General features: G+C 40.9%; 1 protein-coding gene across 3 annotated transcripts in view; it reads right to left on the minus strand.

The window, feature by feature from the left end:
- ACACA (acetyl-CoA carboxylase alpha) overlaps nucleotides 1-24,384 on the minus strand; it is a 131,029-nt gene that overhangs the window by 61,952 nt on the left and 44,693 nt on the right. For 2 of the 3 annotated variants that reach the window (XM_010573810.1, XM_010573812.1), the window contains 12 exons: nucleotides 17,327-17,350; nucleotides 14,500-14,643; nucleotides 13,790-13,886; nucleotides 12,372-12,479; nucleotides 10,085-10,141; nucleotides 9,732-9,776; nucleotides 7,072-7,113; nucleotides 6,246-6,461; nucleotides 5,569-5,724; nucleotides 3,654-3,857; nucleotides 1,078-1,233; nucleotides 329-475 (listed from right to left, as the gene is read on the minus strand). In XM_010573810.1, coding sequence (XP_010572112.1) covers nucleotides 329-475; nucleotides 1,078-1,233; nucleotides 3,654-3,857; nucleotides 5,569-5,724; nucleotides 6,246-6,461; nucleotides 7,072-7,113; nucleotides 9,732-9,776; nucleotides 10,085-10,141; nucleotides 12,372-12,479; nucleotides 13,790-13,886; nucleotides 14,500-14,643; nucleotides 17,327-17,350 — 1,396 coding nt within the window. The remainder of the gene's footprint in view (nucleotides 1-328; nucleotides 476-1,077; nucleotides 1,234-3,653; nucleotides 3,858-5,568; nucleotides 5,725-6,245; nucleotides 6,462-7,071; nucleotides 7,114-9,731; nucleotides 9,777-10,084; nucleotides 10,142-12,371; nucleotides 12,480-13,789; nucleotides 13,887-14,499; nucleotides 14,644-17,326; nucleotides 17,351-24,384) is intronic. The other variant, XM_010573811.1, reaches the window with a different exon arrangement.

Consider the following 24,384-nt stretch of genomic DNA (forward strand, 5'->3'; position numbering starts at 1 on the left):
AAAACATATTTTGCTCAAATACAAACCCCAGTTACCTGGAATAGCTGAATGAGCACTTTTTAATTATGAAGGAAAAACAGCACAGGCACAGGTTTGAAATGGAATCATCATTTACTATGGAGGCTAAAATACGCATTGTATGGAAGGTATTAATTTTTAATGAAACAAAAATCTCATTTTCAAGAGAGGGATTTGATCTGTGAAAGACTGAATGAATAGATTTTGTGCCTGGTTGGTAAATTTTCCTTAACAATTGTCAAACCTAGTCCAAAATACAATGTACTGCAGGACGAGGAAAGAAAAGTATCGTTAAAGAAGTGCAACTTGCCTCATTTCCTCCTGGCAGCCTGTTCATGTGCACGAGCTGGCCCTGATCATCCAACACCAACTCAGTGTACGTTAGTATGTCAGAAGGCAGCGGTGGCGTTGGCAGGAATGCATGTTCATTCATAGAATCCCAGAGTTTAATCAAAGACTAGATGATGAAAAGATAAATTCTTGTTAAGAACATCATCTGCAAATATTTTTATTCAATCCACTGTGACTTAATATTCAAGACAGAAATATCGCTCCCCCCACTTCTACTTACAATATTCAGTGGATATAACTTACTTTGGAATTTAAACCATGAAACACAGTTTCACCCACAACAGTGTAATTCAAATTATGTGATTCAGAATAGAACCCAGCAAATCAGATACACAGTAAATTCTGCAACTCGTTAACAGATTCAATGATGTCTGAGTTCTGTCCTAGGAACTATCACCCCTGCACTGTCTAATCCTCTAGGAAGGCTAGATAACAGGGTGGGAAAACAAAGAAACATAAACGAGAAACAGAAGATGGTTTACATTTCAGCTTCTACCATTTGACTTATTAACGGAACTACAGCAGCAGTGTATCAAGAGTCCTAATTTCTTTCAAAGTAGACTCAATCCATAGCTGTATAGACCCTGCGGAACCATTGTTAGCCACTCCGGGCCACTTGTTTCCCTGACAAGCAAGGACGACAACTGATAGAACTGCTTTGCAGGTACAAAAGTTTAGAACAATCCACCGGGCCTTAAGAACTCTTACCTGCCGAAACATCTCAGGAATGTCATAGACATATGATGTCCCTAAAGACTGTGCCTGGAATCTCTTGGACTGCAGCAGGTCTTTGGTCACGTACGGGGTATTGATCAGCATCCCATGAAGTGGTCCCTGTTTATCTCCATATGCCTGGAACATAATCTGCAGCACAAAACATGACCAATTACTGCTTAATCCACTGGTTCCATACACCTATCTCATCCAGATTTTACCAAAAATCATCAGGATATTCCAGACTGATCAGGCTTGTTTCTGTTCTCTACAAATATGTTAATACTCGCATATCCTGTAACACCATGCTTCATCACGCATTACTACCCTTTGGAGACAGTGCTGGACCATTACTGCACGGATCCGAGTATCACTGACTTATTGCCATATCACAGCAGAAAGCTAAGCGAACAGAGCCACATCCCCACAGAAAAAAGCCCGTGCCTTAGATGACTTCACATTCACCAGTATTTCCCCTGACACTGTACCTATGCCGATGGATTGCGATAGCTGGGAGCAGAGAGGAGAACTCTGTTATTTATGTAGTCGAACAGCACGGTATCCGTATCTCTACTGGCTGATCATGGAAGCTAGGTCAAGACTTGCATATGTCATTTTGCTTGAAGTTTTGATATTATAAGTTTAAAAGATTTTCCCAGAGTAGCAACATGAATTATCAGCTGCCATGCTTCATGGCACTATATATTCCACTCAGCCAGGACTCAGAAGGAAATCTATTTCAACTAAGAAACAGGAGTAGCACTGCTTAGCTGGGACAACACTGCACAAATGCTGCTTAATAGAAACACACCTGACAGAAGCAACATGATTAGGCTGTTTTTAACAGAACAGTGATCAGACCTGATGTTACAAATGGCAGATCTTTTCCCAATTGAAGAATAAATTAATTGAAGAATTCCACTGATGATAAAATTCAGTAAGTAAAGCCTATTTTAGTTTTTAGATTAAAAATAGTAGTTCATGCTCTCTTCAGTCTTCACAAACATTGCTTTGTGAAGTAGCTTCTTCAATGGGAGAAATAATTATTCAGGGTAACAAGTATTTGTGACAGCACCTGTGTTAGGATCTGTTACTGCACTTGGGCCCAATTCTCCTTAAAACTCTGGAAAGTTTCAGAGCAGTTCCGTAGGAACTGGAGAAGTCTGTACTGAGCATCGCCACTTATTACCACAGAAACTGCCAAACAAGAGATTAGTATCATTCTTTCATGATTAATCTATTTTTCCATTCTTCAGAAGTCATGAAAGTGCTCAGCACCCAGTACGTTGCTAATGTTCGAATTCTTTAAAAAGAATTCTCTAAGTTCAAAATAACCCTCTGAAAACACAGGAAAAAATACACAGATCTGAACCCATCCTACAAACTTCCATCGCGAGGGGGAAGATTTACCAAAGTTTCTCAAAAAACTAACACCTTCAAGCTTTGTAAGACAAACCCTCCTCCCAACTACTCAAAGGGTTAATTGAAATAATTCCTATCAGTATAATTTTTAATAGAACCTGGTTCAATATCCTGTAAAAAAAAAAAAAAATAAACAAAATCAAATATTGGGAAACCGTAGACACACAAGCGCATTCTCCTAGCTTTAAAAAAATAAAGCTCATCAGAGACAGTTTAAGATGAAAGGTGACCTTCACAAATGACTAACAAAACTCAAGTGTTAAGCTCAGCTACTGGAGGTTATTAAAATGTTCTTTTCTTTTCTCATCTCCACTCAAAGGCAGAAATGAAGTAAAACATACAGGCACTATCTGTTCTAGGATCTCCAGAACTGGATGGACTGTAAGGCCAGGCAGCTTGCTGGAAAAATTTAAATGGAAAAGAATGGGAGAAAAGGTGACCCAGCACTTTGTGTTCAACATTAACGGTGCCCAGTGATTTATTCTGCTGCTACTACTGCAAGGCAGAGAGATTATTACAGAGGGAGATGTAAACATTTCTGTATTTAAATATTTTTCATACATCCTATGCTCCATGTATTTTAGCATATGTAGGTATTTCAGCTAACCACACTATTCCTATGCCATGAAAAGCAGAAATACCAGAATAGCCACAACCATTACAAAAGAGCCCATTACACTTCATAAAAATGATATAAAAGCACCTTCAATAATTTTATATATCCTACCCAGGTCATTCCCTATATCTTTAGAATTTAAAAGACAAGTTCACAGATTTTCTCTATCTACTCAGGGAAACGTACAATTAATAATATTTTTTATTACGACCTACAGGATGAGCACTAACAGTGACTACTTTTCTATTACTTTTTTAAGCACTCTGCCACAGAGGAAGAGAGATGTACAAATGACTGAAGGTACATACAAAACAATTAGAAGATATGCACTTTTACATAATTGATTACATTTTGCACATCTACACACCTATTGCAAGGTTATCTTTACATTCTTCTTCCTTTGGCAAAGTTGAATGGCAATTTTATATTACCTGAAAACACTGCAAACCACAGAAGAGCTTCATCAGGTATAATGCGTTCCCCCCCCCCCAATAATCTGCTCCTCAAACCATGCAGCCATATGGAACCATACCTGTCCTGTTCTGGAGTCTGTCACTTCTTTGTAGAGGCTGATGTCCAAATAGTAGCCTGACTCATTGGTCAAGAAGAGACGAATGGGAATTGCCTTCCCAGTCGGTGTCAAACGAATGTTGATCTTCAGCTCGGCTTGGAGGACGCGGAGTTTCCACAGGCGACTCCCGTAGCGCATCACCATGCTCCGCACGGATTCTTCGATCTTAAAACACACGAGAAGAATTGCCCTCACCTTTCTGGACACATCCACCGCTGCTGTTATGGGACCGCAGTGGCCTGTCCGTTCTCATCCTAATGAGCCTTGAGATAGGCAGGAACTGAACTCAACCTGGAGACTGCTGCTGGATTCACGTCCCTTTTTCCTCCCAGCACATCACACCCCAGCAAGGCATAGTGTGCCCAGTGCTTCCCCTTCATCTACCTTTCTTCCTGCAGGCATAGCTCACAGCTAAGAACTACAAAATGCAGGAAAGTGAAATCCTTGACATACAGTTATGTAGCACTTATATGCACAATAATCATGTTTCACTACACGTGCGGTACGGTGCTTTAAATCAACAAAGCAATTACTACTTGGAGCTTGGCCTTCTGGTGTTCTATTAAACTTTATAATATACTACTGTTGGCAAATAGCGCATATTAAAAGAAGGCAATTTATAGGCTGTTTTTAACATTCTTTCAAAAAATAAAAAGTCTCTTTTCCACAGCAGCTCAGGGAAAAGTCACGGTACACATTTGAGGGCAGCCTAACTTCCAGGGGCTGAATATCCCAGCTTCTTCTGAACTACCTGGGAACCAGAAATTTTGGATGCGCCAAGAGAGGATTTATTCAAAAGCGATTTAAGCCACCAATTTTTAATCATGATTTACAAGTCAGCAAGCAAGAGATACTTATTTTGATAACCAATTCATCTTTTTAAACTTTCAGTTATTCTCATAAGGAAAGGTCAGCTCTCATCTTTCAGTAACCATGAACAGAATGTTGATTTCCAACTAAATGCAGCCTTTACAGTTTATTTGGGACTTTCTTTGTGGTGGTTCTGCTAACCAGAAACATGCTTTATGCCCAACCACTTTCATTTATGCATCTACAAAGCTTAATGTTCATTTATTTATAATGTTGATCTCTGTGGTTTTGTATCAGAGAATGAAAATGAGACACTTCTTTTTGTAGTTGAATTTACAAATTCTTTTTAAGTTCATGATTTATCTCACGTTTTATTTGGATAGAATCTGGACTTCTGTAACGAACAGAAGAGCATTTAAAGCTATTTCCTTATTAAAATTGTTTATGTCAAACACACAATGAAAAAATAAGTTTAGTTTCAAATACAAAACATATTTTTAATAAACTGTTCCTTAGTTTACACAGAGGAAGTGAGCTGCATTGCCTGAAGGACAGCATTACTCCACTAAAAATATGAGCTCTGCTAGTTCTGAAATATTAACATTTAATATTTATTCATACATTGGAAGAAAAAACAAAACCTTCTTCCTTCCTCACTGCCAAACAGCTTGCTAATGTGAAACAAACTAATTGCTTGCCTTAACTAGCTAAAATAAAAAGTATTCTCTCTGCTTTTGAAGAGAAGTTGGCTCAACAAGCAATCTTTAGTTAGAGATGTCCATCAGTTATGTGACTCCACTTTCCTTACTGAAAAGCAAAACTCCAGTATTTGTAGAGTAACTAAACTGACCCTCATCTTACCAATTCTAATATTGGTCCTCAATTTCTTGTGCTTTCTGTTATAAAATGGCTAGTAGAAACTGCATGTCATTCACCAAACGGTATTAAAATGTACTCAATCAATAGGTGCGCTTACATAGCATAAAAAGGCAACAAAAGACCATTTAATTCTGGTGAGTCAAGCCCAAGACAAACAAACAATTCAGAGCTAGGGAAAAGACCATACCTTAGATGGGTCCATGATGACAGTAGGCACGAAATTTAAGAAGATGTGATTGCAGTCAGTCCGCACATTGGTATTATTAAATGCCACCTCCAACTCATCCATGGCTTCCAAAAGCAATCGCTCTCCCTCATTCTGCAGATACTCAAAGGAGGCTTCCTGCCAGATATTGTCAACAAATAATTTACTTCCTACTCAAAAAACACAGCCCAGGAATACAGTGTTTGAAAAACTGCAGAAGGACTTGACTGAGAAAAAAGGTTACATTCATTTCAGCAGGATGTGCAACCCTGAAACAGATCCATCACAATCACAGAGCCAGTACTCCCACTGCCTGGATTCACATACCCCGCTGACTTGTGCCCTCATTTAGGTCAGCATAAATCCGAAACTAGACAGGGAAAAACATTACTGCAGTAGTGCAGGAGAAACACAGAGAAACAACTGTTGCCTCGAAATGCAAGGATTTCTGACTATCCACTTGGGCCATAGAAAAATCTCCTTGAAGCATAGGAATACTAGGTCTTCGAAGACATGCTTCTGCAGAACCAATGCTAGCAAAGAGGGCAAACATCCACAGTATGCTATACAGGTAATATGTTTACATGCAGGTTCCTAGAATGACTTAGTGTCTCATACACTGCCTCGGACAGAGACCTTGCATGGGTGACAAAACTCACCTTGGTAACCAGATCTGAATGCCTTATAATAGCTCTCACGAAGAACCTGTAGTCTGTCACTTCTGTTCCCACTTCAACTTTAGCTGCTCCCAGGTAGAGATGCATTTTGTGATTGGCACATGGAATGGCAGTGAGATCAAAGTTTCGCATTCGGTTCAACTCTAGCTGAAAAGCCAGAGCTGGCTCCAGATGACGGTAAATCCTATCTTCCTCAAACTGGAGGCAGCCGGCATCATACAGGTAGAAAAGGGTGTAAAAGGGGAGGGTCAGTTAAGAAACTGAAACACTGAGGATGGGAAGAACTAGACAATGCCCCTCATGAAATTTCATATTGAATTAAAAAACTAAAAATTCAAATTAATCCAACCCAGAATTTTCTATCTCACGCACAGTCATTAGCACTAATTGCTCATTGAAATTGTTGAAATACAGCGAGTAGAAGACAAATCACAAGACAGCAAGTTCTCAGGCTCACCCCCTGCAAAACCCTCTTTTTCACAGAAGCCAGAAAGTTTGGTATTGAGTCATTGTACTGCTTCCAACACTCCCTTGTTACACTGCAACTAAAATCTGCATAAACAGAAGCTCCAGGTTAGGCTTCCAAATGCAAGAATTTTTATCCCCAAGTATCAGAGACTCATCATTGTTATTGACATCAACTGCTGCGTGTGCAGACGACTGGCCTAGCAAGGGAAAAGAAAATACTGCACTAGGTAGTGAAGCTGCACTGAAGTAGTTCCCACCCTCTCAGACTGGCAAAGAACAGCTACATGAAAGAAGGATAAAGCCAACACTCAGAGAAAAGTATTAAGAATATACAGCCTACCTTATCCCGGGCACGGAACGTGAAGAACTTTGGAAATTCCCTCTGTTTGAAAATAAAAACAATGATGTTAGCCCTCCAAAAGTAAGCCATTTGATCTACCCAGAGAGCGCTCACAGGCCAGACCTGGGATAGCACCACAGCAGAGGTGATGACCGAAGTTGTTACAAGCTACTATTTCAACATCACAAAAGGTGGCGGAAAATCAAGTTTCACTCAAGAAGGTAACAGAGGTAGTTTAAACCTGTCTTCACTGCTAATGCAACAGAGGCTGCTTGATTGGCTTTTGATTATTATTGTCAATTATTAACAGCCAATAACACAGAACTGTCCAGACAGGGAAACTTCTTCTAGTTCTATTATGATTATGATCAATGTGGAAATATTTGGGAGCCATACAATTATATTAACACTCCATTATGTAAGCAGATGTACACAAAACAATTATCTGTATTCCATAGCTCTCTTCATGCTATTACTGCTAGAAATACTCTCTTCCCAAGGAAAACTATGAATTGTAATCAAATAATTTTATCCTCATGTATTGAAGAGTACTTTAGAAAAATCCCCCAAATATGATTAGGTTTCTCTGTTTTTCTATTGCACAGATAAAATCCCAGCAAATGGTAAGGACTTTACATTTTTGTGGCATATTGCATGTGTCTTAGAAGAGAGAAGGACTAGACAGCATCCTTCTACCTATCCCTCCAGTTTCATCTGAGCAAAGCCATGCATTTCTGTGGAATTACACTTTTAACGGGAGGAGGAACTTTTGTGAATGTTTTGCACCAACACGAGAATACCAGCCATTTATGCTAAAGGTGACCTGAGAGCACATACACAACTTGTCAGAACTGTCTTACTAACAAAAAAAGAATGTATCTGACCTGGAGTCACTGAATTTCTGAATCACATTTCACCATCAATGAAAGACTTGCAACCCTAGCTTGATTCAAGGTAACAACCAGTGCATGGTGACAGAATATAAGGCTCCATTGAGCAACACAGCTTTTAAGGCTAGAAGTAATCTAGCCTTCCCTACTAGTTATCTTCCCTACCTCCTATAAAAAACAGTCCCCAGAACTTCACCTGATGACTCTCAGTTGAGCAAAATAACTTGTGTTTGCCTGGAGTGTGTTTTCCAGACTAGCCAGTGGTACAAGAAATCCTGCCTGAAAATTCAGGCAGTGGGCATATTAGATGAGCCTATGAGCATCAACTATACTCTAAGAAAACAACCACTTCCATGTTTCCTCACTTCTCTTCCAAATCCCTCCTACCTGTCCTCCTCTGCACGCTGCCAATTTCTCCTAACATCATCCATGCTCATTCTATCACTAATGTAATTGCTTTCAAGGCATTTGACTAGTGTTGTGGGCAAATATAATAATTAGATGTGCACACACACAAAAATTCTCAGTGCTCTGGTACCAAAATCCAAAAGAGTGCTCCATTTCCTAGGCAGAAGAATTATACCCCTGCTGTGTTCTAATCAACCAACCATCATCAAGACAATCAAAATAATTTGCCTAAATTAGCCAATCAAGACACCCTGCAAACCACAGAATGTGAAAAGCTACAACAGAAATCATCATAGTTGATTATTATACTAATAATCATGTTAAAAACCTAATGAGATGAGGAAATTGGAAGCTTGCTGGAGCAACTCTCTATTACCTCAACATGCTGGGAACTAATTATATAGACTGTAATTAAAACAAAAACAAACCCAAGCCCGGGCCCTGGCTAAGTTAATAGTTGGTCCAGTAATAAATGGAGTAGCATAGGAGATAGTAATAAAGACTGACACTCACAAAAGATCCCAGAGGTACTCTACAAACTTTGCAAACAGATGACATACCATGCTGCCTCCTCTGGCTTAGGAGCCAGGAGCATCCAACAGTCCCTCGCTCTAAATGGCAGCTCAGGGAAAACTTTTTGTGATGACTCCTTTCATTCTTCGTCTCCTTTCTGACCACTGACACATGCTACAGTGCTTATTCACAGACTCTTATTTTTCATTCCCCAAACACCAATTCAGTTCTCTAAAACTTCCTTTTTTAAATCTAAAGCCTGGACTTTCTCGCTTAAGGTCCCAACACCTCTCCAAAGAGTCCAGATTCCTACATAAGTAGATACACAAGGGATAAAAATCTGGTTTATGTCTTACATTGCCATCTTGAAATGGCCCTCACTGATGCCCAAGCGCTGGGGAAAAAAGTAATTCTTAGCAGTAAGAGCATCAAACATTTCCCACATCACTAAGCCATTAGGTGAAATTTAGCAAGTCACTTCCATTACTCCTCTAAGTTATTTTAAAATCAGTAAGAATCCTAAAGAAATCACCACACTACATAAGAAACACAAAAAATTAATTGTAGAATTACATTTTAGAATACAAAACAATACTGAAACAAACAAGATCTTTATTAATGTAGCAGTCCTGAGTTCAGCCAGGTAACAAGAGAGACTTTAGTGTGTGAATGCAAAAGGCCCACCCACTCCTGTATTTGAAGTCAGATGTTTAAATACTTCACTTAGCTCTGACACCAATGTTGGCATTAAATGCCTGACTAAGAACCAAATGAGAAGCCTAGAGTCACTTACGCGTCTCCTGGCCTCAGGTTAAGAATACCACCGTGTTCTGGGCCCTTTTTACTTACATGAAATCTCTGATCCACCTCATAGTTGACCTGTTTCCTGAAGTCCTTACAAACGAAACATACAAACACAGGAAGACAAGAAAAAAAAAGCAGAAGAAACCTAGCAATTAGGACAAAATCAAAACCCAATTAATTCAAGAATACAAGAGGTGCCAAGATTGTTTACAATTGTAAATTAATTTTCTTAAGCAAATTCATCAAAACCATCTCAAATTTTAGAGAACAAAAACAGTGAAGAGAGAATTAAATATAGTTAATACAGCATTTAATTTAGGAAAAAACACATCAAATGTCAATGCTATTATGAGCTAGAAACCAAAGAGCTCTGAGCAGCATGAGAGATATCAAAATACCTTCTGTGCTACAAGGAATGTCAGCCTCCGAATCCCATGTTCAATCAGGACTGATTTCTGTAAAAAGGCAAGGATGGAATCAGCTCACTGGATTAACAGAAAAAGAACACATCAAAAACTTGTCAAAGTCTTCTATGAACTGAAAAAGCCCTACAGATCCTCCCTGCATCTATGCTGTACATTCCTAGTCCACTTCAGTCTGCTCATAGCTAAGATTTCTCATCTGATGATCATCTAGTAGCACACATAAGCAAATATATTAAATCTGAAGAGCTAAGCAACCAAATCACAAGAACATAGTATTCCAGCTGAGCCTTGCTAACAAGTACAGCAGAAGAGCCATACACAAGTCTTGCAGGAAATATTCTTGTTCATTTGCCAAAGTAAGTTGGCCTTTTTTGCAAAGATTACTTTCTGAAGGGAGCACAGTGTAGACATAGTAAGCCCATGGAAAATGATAGAAAAGGAGTTTTAAAGGAACTACTTCAAGGAAGCATGTAGCACATACTTGATTTTGGCACAATATGCACACAGACAACCCAGACCGAAGGACAGATGTGTCAATATTGCAAAAGGTGATAAGTGACAGGTGTTACTTAGTTTTATCAAACAGATGAGAGAATATCCATTCTGGTTGCTTCTTTACCAAATTCCACTAAGCCACATTTCAAATGAGTGCTGCCATCAGTATATGCCACACCACTGATCTTTTGAGGCGTTAAGATCTCATAATTCCGCTCCTCTTTCTAAAACTTTTTCCTTTCTCCTCTTTTTTCCAATTTAAAAGCAAAGGGGAAGAAAAAAAAAAAATGAGAGAGAAGAACAAAAAAGAAACAAGAACTCAGCTAGACCAGGAACAAAACAACCGCTTTTGGCACAGACTGAAATGTTTTACTAAGGTTAAGCCCTTTGAAAATGAGCATCAGTGACTATATTCATGGCAAGAGGAAGAAAATAACTTTAATAATGCCATGATTTAAAAAGCAAAAATTGTTATTGCTTTTAAAATTCCACAAGTGGCAGACAATAACAGCATAGCAACAGGATTCTGATTACATCGTAATAATGTGGGTCTCACAGCAAGTCCACAGCTATTACAGAGCGATTAGCCATCAGCACCTGGAGAAACTCCATTTACACTGACTGCCTCAATCTCCTCCACAAGTCATTTACAAGTATATGATCCTAATTTCTATTAAAAAAACCACACACAACATGCTGGGACTAGAAGATTATTTGGACAATTTGGATCAACCTATTTGATAGTTTAATGTGTTTTGGAATTTTTTTTTTTATTTCTTTCCTTTTATCCCCTCCCATAAAACGCCTGGAGCATGATCAAGCAGATGAAAAGCAGAACTAGTTTTAATTTTTATATTTGATTATTTTCTTTGCTTAAAGAGACAGGAAGCTGCTGAAGTCGCATGGATACCAGCCCCATTTTGGAACCCCTCATTTCTGCAGAATGCATTATCTCCTCCCACACTAGGAAGTGAAGTTAGAAACTACTCGCTCAGTCCTCCCATAGTCATTCCAGGTACCACGGATGCAGCATGGTCCCAGTCAATGCCTGATGGGCTATTCATATCCACAAGCCAGTTGAGGAGTTCTTCACACCAACCAGAAAAGCAAGTGCAGGCAGAAACCAGAGGGCAGAGTGGACACGAGGAGGCTATCCCCAAGCCACGTTGTCTCACAACTGACCACAGGACTAACATTTGGTACTCTAAAGTGTATCCCATATTTATGAAGGAGCAACAGAACATACCAAATCAATTCCACCTTGAGCCAGAAATATCATACTAGGTGGATGCTCCAGCAGGCCAACGACAAGGAGAACAAATCTTAATTGCATTAAGACTATCGTGATACAGAAAATATAGGCCATTTTAATGTCATTTTCCATGCCTCTGTTACTCATTTAACAACTTTACCACCAGGGAGAGGAATACAGCACATTTTTTCCGAGCATCTGGAGATAGATACTGAAGATTGACCTGATGCTTTTAAAACCTTAAAGGTCTTTTACCCTGTCAAAAATTAAAGGGAAGAGGTCCTGCCCTGATGGGTTAGAATGCATTGCAAAGAGAAACAATGACCTGGAGGCTTCAGAAAGGTGCAGCTACATCCAGTCAAAGAAGTGGTAAGGTTTTAGATGGGACAAATTAAGGATGATGAAAAACAAACAAACAAACAAAAAACTGAGGAACATACTGACTTTTCCCAAAGCAGACAGAACAGTCCTGCACAATCACACAATTCCAGTGAGAGAATCAAGGCAACTTACCTTGCTTTGTGTGAACTCTCTGAACATGGCTGCCAGGCCATCATCATCAACGTCACTATCTGTTTTAATAGCAACATTAAGAATGTGAATGGGCTCCTCACGGGCAGCCTGCAATTTAAAGAAAATATTCCCCATAAATAAATAGTTAACAACTTAACACCTGTGAGTTCTCAAAAGAAGCTCCCTAAATACAATTCTAAAATACAGATGCCCTAGGGAAAAATGACCTCAGCAGATCATGCCATAAGCCAAGGAAAACTATGAGGGAATTCTTGACCAAGCAGCCTCACAAATTTGCAATTTCACTGAAGTAAGAGTTAATGTCCACAAACAGCAAACAAGCTTCATTTGGAGAATCCAATTCTGATGGTCACATCTGACTTGGCTAACTCAAGTGTGCTTCATTTGGATGCACAATGAATGCAGAGTCAGGTACTCTCTTTACAAGATGCAGTACAGGCAGAACATTAGAGGACTTTGGCATCAAGAAAGGTAATGAAATTAAGCAAATTCGAAGTGTAGGAGCAAAACAATGTGGTTTCATATCTACAGCAAAATGAAATAATGTGGAAGCATCAATTACATTAGAGGTCTGAGAAATAACAAATTTAGCATTTCAGAGCCTGCAGTTAACTGTGAAAAACTGAGTATGAACAGGAAACTATCCTTGGTGAGGTGAGGGGGCGGTAAAGAGAGAGATCCGAGGACATTAAGGTTGACGGTAATATTCTGGAACAAGGCTACAGTACTTACACACATCAAGATCAATGGATCAGTTTAAAACCAAACCCTATTCTGGACACAGACTGTTTTCCAACAGAGCTTCCTGCTGTTGGGGGACAGGACAGAGCAGTGGAGCAGCTACCTGTGTCTCTAAGGGAAACTGGTCTTCTGTCACTAAGGATTATAAACCATCTGCTTCCTCTGCACCTGCTCTCCACATCAATGCAAAAACAGTTCTAAGAGGTTGAACAGCGAGAAGAATCAGGATGTAATGTGACTAGGAAGGGAGTAAGACAGAAAATAAGGCAAGTCAGACTTAAGGTAAAGGCAGTTGAATATGCAGTTCAACACCCTGATGCACGGAGAAGGTCTGGAAACTTAATCATGGGTCTAAACTCTCAGTTACGCTGCTGTGGATCCAGCAATTCTGCTGATGTTAAAAGCTACAAACTAAATTTACATGGAGAGTAAGAGACTTAACTGTAGCTTTAGAACAGAGTCAGAAAATGGCCACCTACTTGGAATCACCTGCTGTGAAACAAGCAAACAAATCACATACATAAATACATAAAGCTCTTAACTCCTGCTTCCAGCACTCAAACTAGTGAAAAGTATCTTGCCTGCAGTCACTGCGGCATTCTGCACGCCTTCTATTTCCAACCTGAGAGCAATCTCAAGAGAAAAAACTACCGTACCTTATCTTCATCATACAAGGAAGCATGGCCAGCTTCAGGGAAGGTTGGGCTCTGGGGAGGAGAGTCGCAGAAGCAACCCATCACTTCATCAAATATTCTGAAATACACCAGAGAAGTATTAGTTATCAACACACTGCTGCTAGCCCACTGAAAGCACATAGCACTAAAATCCACAAATCTTGTTGCTAAGGGGGGGAGGGAGACAAAAGGAGTCCTTCCCTTTGCAGGACTGAAACTCAAAAGATGAAGAGACAATACCTCCTCCACCCCTCAAACCAAAGCAGACCCTGGATCTTCTAACATTTGTCAGGGATCTTATGGCTGCAGGCCCTCACGACTGCTATGGGCTCTGCTGGGGTTTTTTTGCCTACCCCTCGAAGTTTGAAAGCATAAAGAACACATCCTCCCACATATATATGCATGAAGAAGAGCGTTAAAAGAAATCAGCACATTTGCAAATGAGCTCCAATCAGCAGAAATTCAAGATGCTGATCCTTCTGGCTGCAAACTGCTCTTACAGCAGTCTGAAACTTTCAGTTATCTCAAGGAGACAGACAAGGGGATCCAAACAAACTACCACCTGAAACTCAGCAAACAAGCTCAGGACCAGTTTAAACCTGACTCTAGACAAGGCAAAGATTTTGTCCAGTTCCATTTGGGCCCACCTAGGAAGCTGGCAACACAAACAATCATCACCCTTCCCCACATACCTGACAAAATCTTCAAATGTGCGGAAGGACACCATTCCACCCATCCGCTGGCACGGTGGAGTGAATGAATTGTCTAGCAGTACATCACTCACGCTAGCTACATGGACCATCCCATAGTGATTGAGGTTGGAAGAGAAGGACATTCTAAACAGCAATTCAATAAGATCACAGTTAGTAGGGACAAGGGAGAGAAGAATATCACTGGAAGAAGATTTGTGCATGTGTGTATGCTTTGACCATTTGAAGCGTGGCTGTTTATCCAATATAACTGTTGCATGATTTGTTAGATTCTTCAGCACGCCGGACCTGCTGTGCTGTCTTCTCCAAAGTCCCTGCAATGCTGGCATGCCTCTGGTACCATTAATGCCCTTACCTGGACGTTGTCCCAATGTACAGGAACAGTTAAAAGAGTTAGGAAATAATGTTATAACCCTTTAAAACAAGTATTTCTTAAGGAGTTTCTTGAGATGGATGACAGGTGAATTATGACTATGTAAAGCTGAACGTATTTTTCCTCCTGTACGTATGTTTTGCTTTACAGGTGGAATGCTGAGATAAACAACAACAATTCTAAGCTTCGACACTTTAAAGACTTAGTAAATTTTTACAAATTAAGTTGAAGTGTACCAAGCTATATTATCTTACTGCTTCCACAATTTTTCTGGTCATACTATAATTTATGGTCCTCAAATGCAGTGTGGTACAGTGACCTCTCTAAAATCCTATACTGGAAATGGGGTCTTCTATGGTCTTACACTAGTATTCCCACCCTAAATAAAGTCTTATTACAGTGCCTTCCACTTTAACTGCTGACCAAATTAATGTGCTCCTCCATCTAATTTAATCCATACTTTAAAAACATTGCAACTCCCCCTACTCATTTATTTTGCTCAGTTTTGATTGCTAAAAGGTGGCAGCTGCTAAATACAAGCAGTTGGCCACAGAACACATCTATCTTAAAGGGCAAGGAAGGCAGAGCTCCAGACACTTAGTATTGTCATACTTATTGACGTGCCTGATGTCTGCTGTTCAGGCACTGAGATAGATACACTGCAGTACACACATCACTCACACAGGACCAATTCCTTATTTAAAGTGAGGAGGACTGGAACAGATTTACACCAGCTTAGAGGAAGGCACTGAGTAAGAGACTTCTATTTAAAGCAGGAGCACCGTTCACTAAAGGTCAGCATTCCTTCCTGGCAGAGGGCAAGATCCTGACTATATTAAAGTATCACTGAGTTCTCATACAGTTCAACTGCTATGGCAGCACACACCCGCTGTGAAATAGTTTGTGTAATTTGGGAGTTTGGGCTATTATTATTATGGGTTTTTTGAAGACCCACAATGTTATGGTCAAGACTAGCAGAGGAGGTTTCTCACACAGTGAACAAAAAGCATACAACTACCTACACATCTTTTCCCTAGCTACTAGAATTGGGTTTTGCCTTCTCTGCAATAATTATTTCTGATTTCTGAACTGTGCTACAGAGTCATGTTAATTCACTGAGGGCCCTACTTCAAAAGTTCCCTGCAACATGGTGAGACCTTCAAGCTTGCTCTGAAGAAACAGAAATGCCAAGCTGGCACACGGCAGTGCTCCACGACACAGGAACAGTGCACTCGTACTTGCTTCACTCTCCCCAGGGCTTAGGAAGACATTAACAAAGTTAAGTTTCTGTCCTACCCAACTGGTGCCACAACAGGAGGCAGAAGGCAATGGGAAAAAAATCAGGGCGCTGATTCAGCACAGCATGTGCTTGACTTACAACTTGTAAAGTCAAAAAGATGCTCAACTGCCGTGCTGAATCAGATGCCAGTAGCACAGCAGGCAAACCAGGAGCCCAGCCATGCTGGCTATGGCACTGCTGCCAGCCACACAGATTCAGGAGCAAACTGTGGACTGCTGACACTGCTACTTACCAGCTTTACTAAGATTTCTTCCTTTCCACGTACAGAAAACCATTGTGATATGGTCCTAAGTATACTGTTAACAAGTCTAAAGTATCATCAGTTTGATTAATAGCTCTCCATGTTTAAAGTCACTCTATGTTTCCATAATTTATCTCTGATTAAGAGCCATGAGACTTTCAAGCCCATTTTTACTATTTTTCCCTAAATAGGCTTGTAAGCAGTAATAAATAATAGGTATTCACGTTTTGAAAGAAAAAAATTTTTCAGGACATGCCTTGGTGTACATTTCTTACAACTAATACAAAAAATACCACAGAACAGTAACTAAACAAAAAGACAGCAGACATTTTTCATGTATTATTTAAAACAAGAAATACTTTTCAACTGAGACATGGGAGGAAAAATTAGCGTCCAAAACACAACAAAACATGCTGTCAGCTGTTTGAGATGTAGATTCATCTATGGTGTGAGGGAGGTGGAACAGCCTCGACAAATTCTAAGCTAGTTGCAAGAAACCAGAGTAGCAACAGGTATGCTATTGGCTAGGAATAACTGCCTGTTTAACTGTGACACCCTACCAGAGGGTCAACAGCTGGGAATCCAGTTCCAAAAAAGAGACCCTAGAAACAGCATTCTGCTAGAAGTTTGCTGTGTACCATACTGCAGATGAGCTGAGTCACCTGGCAAATTTAATTTTAAAGATTGCTGCATGCAAAGCTTTTTAAAGGGTAAAGAAAAGCTGAAAACATGTTTTAGACAAAGGGAGAGGAAAAGGCAAGGAAAAAGGAGTTATGTTTGAGAGCTTCCCAAGTAAAGATAAGGGCACTAAAACAAAACATGTTAAAACAATAAGTATTAGGCTACTTCTTTCTAGTCTGTCTTTTCAAATTTTAAAAGATGACAAGTACCATACCTGTTTAGCGTGGGGATGTTCCCTCTGTAATCAAACAACCACAGTTAGTTACAGATTGGTTAGTGAAAGCCATAATAAAGAACTATCATCAAGCTGATACACAGACCAGCAACACGTTTACAATTTACTAAACCAAAATTTGTCAACCATCAGGTATCAGGCAGAATTCAATTTCATTGACCCTGAGAAGGCACCCACCACCTGACTTCGCTTGCCACGGCTGCCATGGGAATGAGCACAGACCATGCCTATAACATGCAAATAATATACCCCAGGAAAACACATTGTATTTGCAAGGTACCCTGCATTTCTATAGCATCTTTTATCATACCCACTTCGAGCCCTTTGCATACACCAAGTGAGCTTTACAAGCAAGACCAGAGGGGGGAGTTCGCACTCCCTGACAGAAGGGCAAACAGCACAGATGCAAAAAGTGACAGCATCACACAGGAAGATTGCAACAGGTTCAGGAAAACAAGGCAAATCCTCATTGCCAAACCCCTACGCTAAGCAGCAGCCCACGCCCTGGCTCCCACAACAATGCAGGAATAAAGCAAACACACACATAAACACCATGTAATACTTTGCATTTTCAGCATTCAAGGCCTTGAATACCAAAAAAGAACAAGCAGAACTTAAGGCTAATTTTAGGAAAATTTTACAGTTCCTTTTATAACATCAGCCCAACTCTTCACATATTTGCATGCAGACTGGGGCTTAGTGATGGATGTAAGGTAGAAGGGAGTTGAGGGGCACATTTTCAAACCAGCATAAGAACAGCACAGTCTGGCCCATGCTAGCTACATTCACAAAAGCATAAGGTGGCATACTGCTCCATGCAAGACATAAAAATTGCTGTGATCTGACATTCAAAACAGTAAAGATTAAATTGAAAAAAAAGTTACATGCACACGTGAGGCTTGTGCAAAGAGATTAGCAAACATGAGAACATTGAAAGCAAAGCTTCAGGGAGCATGTAACTGGACATTCACCCTCCCCTTCCCTGCAGAAACCTGTAGGAGATCAAACCACAGACTTTCTTAACATCCTCGACCATAGACAAGACCCCAGGTTACTGCGCATGACGTTTCGGTACTTAATAACCAGTGTGTTTCCATGGTCACACTGCTAAATACACTGATTGCACCTGGTCCTGTTCTCAAACTGGTTTTGTCACAGCACAGTCATATTCACTACAAGGTTGTATGTTTGGTGCATTACTGGTAGAGGCACGAAAAGTTCCCATGATCTCCTTAAGTCATACAGGAGAAAGCACAAAATGGCCTAGAGACATATCTGTTCAGTGGTAAATAACACAAGTATTTAATTTCATTTGGAGACAGTGGAGAATGACATTGTGCTGTAGAGCCTGTGGTTAGGACCAAAAGGGCCATGAGGCCTCAGGGGGTTGAGACTATTTTTTCAGCTTGGCAAATGGTGGGAAAGCTGCATGTGATCTACTTCAGTTGAAGAAAAACAGTCTGGAGAGGACTGGCAGTTCCTACACCTGATATACTTGTGTAGCAGTCCCTGGAATGCTTTCAGAAAACATACAGAAAAAAACCCAGCATAACAAATGTTCTTTTCCGTCTCAAAAAGAGCACCCTGTTGCCTTGCTCCAGGAACTGTTCTCCAGCCACTCAGTATGGAGCTGAAGAGACTATGGCAAGAATCGCAATGAGGAAAACAGAAGACCCAGTGGCTGAAGATGTCAGAAAAGAATGGAGAAATAGTCTTCAAGCTGCACACTATGGGGCTGGCTTTATATCTACAGATCATCATAGCTGTGGAGGGCTTTTCCTAACAGGAGCTGCATTGTCACTTGTAACTGAATCGCACTAAGAGGTAAAGGTTTGACATTTGCAGTACCATCAGGCCTTGTGAAAAGGCACTACAGTCCACTGAGCTACACCTCTGCAGCTCTGACAAATAAAACACCAGCTGCAAGCCAGCCGACTCAGCCTTGTGGCAACATCAGTGCCAAGGAGCAGCACCACGGTTCTGGGAGCCAAATAAAGGCACAGCTGATGGAGCGCACGCCGACAGCGTTCTCCACAGCCAACTCCACGTAGCTGATCACAGGATCAGAAACCTCACCACACCAGCCCCAGCCCTTCTCCCCATCTCTTTTGAACTTTTTAAAAGGCCCTTCTTGACCAGGGAAGCTGATCTCCCTAGGAATCTGCTCCATACCAATGCAAGCTCTACTGCTACAATTACTTCTTCTGCTCAAGCAGACAAAAATCCCCTTAGCTCGCCCCTGCACCTCCTGCTTGAATCTGAACTTGTTTCCCTTTGCCCCTCCCATTCTTTCTTTTTTTTTTTTTAGAAACAAGAGCACTCCCCTATGAAAATGATGGCAATGCATGCAAAGCGCCACTAGTTATATCAAGCTGTGATTGAGTGCCAGCGCAGGGCAAAGCTTTTGAAATCAGGCAGCAAAGCGGAATCAGCAGAGGTCGGCTGAATAACCCACTTGTAGTTATTAACAGCAGTACCACAGGAGAAAGAGCAATTCCACTGGCTGTGACCAGTGGCATTCCTCTTATGTTTCCTCATTTCTGTAGAAGAATCTAAACAGAAGGCTGTGAAACATGCCTCAAACCATACATTTTGATTGGGTTTTTCCTCTCCCTCTTTCTTTCCTTATTCTTCTGCTCCCTCTGTGATTCAGCCAAGCTGAATCTGCTACTGAAGTCCAATTTGCATAAAATTATCATCGTTCCATTCAGTTTGCTGCCCCTTCAACAGCCCCTTCTTTGCTCAGTTGGAAGATTTTGCCCTTTCTGAAACAGGCAAGCCAAGGGAACTGCAACACATTACTGCTGCCTGCTGTCTAATTAACATCAAACCCTCAGCACGAAACTGCAGGGATTTACAGGTGTCCTGGAATCATTTTCCCCTCCTCCCTCCAGATATCAGCCAGTCTCTCTCAACAAGGAGGGGACCTCAGGCTACCTAATGATACACTACAAGTTATACACTCAGGTCTCCAGGCTCGTACGGTTAAGAGTCCAAAGCAGCACAGCTGATTCAATACTGGCAATCCAGTTTTAGCAACTACTTTAGTCCACAGAAAACGCTTCCATTTTGCCAGAAATTCAAATCTTATGAGTATATCGTTGTAAAATGATAGTAGGAAGAAACCTACAAACACTGCTCTATGTGTAAGCGAGTTTTGGTTTCTTATTCTTCCGTAAAAAGCACTGTTTGGAAACAGCATTATTTAATTTGGCTTTCAGCCTTCAAAATAGTTTCTACCTGTAATCTAAGGAAGAGGCTGACAAAAAAGAACAAACAAAATATTCCATAGATGATAAAACATCAAGAGACAGCAAAGGAGAGATCATGCACCACTCTTAAGCCTTGAAATCAGCAACATCAAAGTCCAAGTAGGGTGTCAACAAACATCCACAAGCACAGGAAGAGGAGATACTGGGCAGAAACAAGCACAAGATAGTTGAGACATTTATATTGATACCCTTGGAAATACAAAGCAGCTAATGACTAGACCTGAACTCCACCCTTGGAAGCATCACGGACAGCAGGATGCAGTCCCAAGAATGAATTCAACCTAGACAAGTCGAAGTAAGGCATTTGCCCATATGTCCATGTTTGCCGAGTTGTGTGCATTCCCAATTCCAAATGCAATTGGGATTAGGTGGTATCAGACATCTTGTTTATCAAGTTTCAAAAGTGAAACTTGCTTTAAAGCTAATTAATCCAACTATCAAAACTTGAAGTCTTAATCTGCAGTGCTAACACCTTCCTTCACTTCCACCTTCCAACGGTACATCCCGACTCAAGATTCCTCAGGACATCTGAAGGCCAAGTGTGGCAGTTAGGGGTGGCACATGGGACAAAAGGAAGGTGTGGGCTCAAGGCACAGATGGATTGGGAAGGAGTGGCTAAGGCATCAGAGTGAGCAAAACAGGCTGGGTTACCCTTCAATTTCCTTTGGGGCTCAACATATTCAGAAGGCAGAGCCCTGTGGTATCATTGCCATACCCCCAAATAAAGATACATCCAGCATCTCTAAGTCACCCTTGTCAGCAATTGTCTTAGCATCTGACAGAGGGAACACATTTATTTACCTCACCTCTGAGGAAAAGTGGGATCTGTTTTGTGGGAACACATTTACCTCCAAGTCCTTCCCTTCTGATCCTCCAGCGCATCTGCTACTGGGGAAGGAAAGATCAAGAGAGCAGCTGAACAACCTGGTTGGGGGAATGCAGCGAGCTGGAGAAAAGGGGATGCTTTAGGAGGAGCAGTGCAGCAGCACGATTCTGCAGCAGGCTCCAAGAGCTGGCTACAGCAGACAATGTCCCAGTTTAATTTAAACCTTACAGCTTCAGACATAAGAAAGGCTGTTTGAAAGCAGGAGAGGAGAGGGGGATTATTAGAAAAAAAAACTTCTCCTGTTGAAAAAGCACTATAATTCCCTCTCCCTATACTAGAAACACAATGTTTCTTTGAACAGAAGATTTTAAGCTAAGATTAGGCAAGCACTGTTTCATGTGCTGAACACCTAAGAAAGGCCTTTCAGTGTCTGTCACCTGGCTTGCCATTCTCACAAAGGAAGCTGAACTCTCTAAACACCAGTCAATATTCCACCAGCTTCCCATCTCAGCAGGGCAGTCTGAACAAGAGGGAAGCAAAGAACAGCTCAGAACAGGGCTCATTTCTTCCTCACATCTTTTCTCACCAGGACTCTAGATGACTGAAAGAGGCAGGTTATCCTAATGCAAGGGGCTCTGCACATAAGCATTTGTTTGCAGTATCCTGCTGCAGCATGTAGTGATCAGCATCCCGTAGATACCCTTGTATCGCTTCCTCCAGATTGGATTACTGCAACGCCCTCTACTTGGAGAGGGCTTGCAAACTCCATTTACTGCAAAAGGCACCAGATGGTTACACCATACCCTCATCTGCCTTGCACCGGATAATAAGGAATGCTGGTTTTGATCTATAAAGCCCTCTATGGTTTCAATTATAAGCAGTTTTTCTCCCTATGTCTTACCCTTGCAATCGGGATCAGTGGGGATTCTTACAACAGGATGTTTTCTATTAATTTAAACAAATAATTCCCAAAACAGTTTCTGCCCACAAAACCCACCAGGAGCAGGTTGCATTTCTATGACTTTGTTAGCAGATTTAATAGTTTTTCTTTCCTCTCTGCTTCCATGTAAAGCTTTCCTATGGGTAGTTGATGGCAATAATTTAGTGGCCAAAAATACAAAGTCTGAGTGCCTAGCTGTGATGAGTCAGATGAGAAGTAATGACTGTGATTGTTTCTGTTACAATTAAGTAAAGACATACCGGAGTTAAATACCAATAAGAAAGAATTTAAATATAGCAACCATTATCAGTTTGCAATTTTCTCTACATGAATATTTGCTCCAGTAAAATTCAGGCCCTTAAATGTTCACAGAAATCAGACACAAAAGGGACCAGGGCTTAAAAATATCTGATGAAGTGCTGAAAAATATGTGGCATCATACAACTAACACCAGCTCTGAAAGAGAATGGTCTCTTAAGGGCTCTCTGGTATCTACACCTGGTTCACCAGGACCCAACCCAGCAGAGCCTCAAGGGACATTTTGCTTGGTCAGCTGGGATATTTTGGCTTTCAGGTTTGTCCTTGGAATGCATTTTTAGCTTTTCACTCTAAAAGTTCGTGCTACAGAAGATAAAAAAAACATATGATGGACGTAGAACATGGTCAAAAACAACAAAGAAGACTTAAGCAAGACAATGTCAAAGTTTTGAGATTTCAGTGTCTTGGGCTTAACATAAGGTCTGCCTTTACAGCTAGCTTAAATCTACACACTTAGTGCTAATTTAAGACCCTAGGCATCCTGCTACCGGCTGTGCTTCAGCACCCAGCCACACAACAGCTGCACAAGTAGGTATACACTGCAAGAAGCTGCATCAAGCAAGAGGAACCAAATTCATCACTAACAGAAGGAGGTGCAACTCAAAAGGAACTGAACCTGCCTATGCAAGCAGTGAATTTGTCCCCAAGCCTGCTTGCCTCTGCACAAGGACAGCGATGCATTTTCAGTCAACCATCAGTAGCGCCGATGGTTGAGAAGCAGAACTGAGCTTCAGAACATTGCCCCAGCAAATTCACCGTAAAGCAGAGAGGAGATTTCAGGACAAAGAAGCTGTTCCCCAAGCAGGTAACAGTTCTCCTCTTCCATCTGACCTTGTCCAATTAAGCTTGCGCACAGTAATAGAGCAGTGGTCAGCATGGGCAGGCCAAACAACCCCCAAGCAACAGAGATAACTGAGACCAGCGAAGAGAAGAAATGGAGAAAGAATGGGGGGTGGGCAGAGAGTATTATAAAGGGGTACTAAAAACGGTATGCAATTATCTACAAATATTCTAGAAATGTAGGAAACAGATGAGACCAAATGCATGTCCCATTTGTACTGTGAGTGTTTTGTGCTGCTTGTTGAGGACAGTCATTCGTTTCTAGCAAACCAGATTCTGAAAACCATTTCATAAAATGTACTGATGGATTCTCAATGAAGCGAGACTGGACCCCGTTGCCCAGCCCCACCAAAAATAAAATAAGGAAAAAGATGTTTGGAAACAAAGGAGAAAAATAGCACTGGTACCATACTGCCAAACCAGCACAGATCAACAGTGGCACCCGGCGGCCACGAAGACTCACTGCGCCTCTTGGCTCCAGCACGCTCTCCACTGCCTGGGACAAAAATAAAATATCGTCTAAAATACCCTCCTGACTTCCTGTTGCGAATGAAAAAACATGGGAACTGACTAACCTGGCAGATGATGAAGAAGTTCTGATAACCAAGTTTGTTTGGGTTTGATTTTTTTAAAATGATCTTAGCACACGCTAGGGGATGCGACCCTTCTAGAAGATAGGGCAGCGAATAGTTGAGGCTTTCAGTTGCAGTCATGAGAAGTACATTCTGAAAAATACTGACTGAAAACCAAAGTATGTCAACTCTAGCATTTCTATATAAAATACATTCATACATGCATCTTGGTCTTCTCAGTCAAAAAAACACATGCTAGAAAAGATTTC

The sequence above is a fragment of the Haliaeetus leucocephalus genome, unplaced genomic scaffold (genome assembly GCF_000737465.1).
Source record: "Haliaeetus leucocephalus isolate CR32 unplaced genomic scaffold, Haliaeetus_leucocephalus-4.0 Scaffold395, whole genome shotgun sequence".
NCBI classification, from domain to species: domain Eukaryota; kingdom Metazoa; phylum Chordata; class Aves; order Accipitriformes; family Accipitridae; genus Haliaeetus; species Haliaeetus leucocephalus.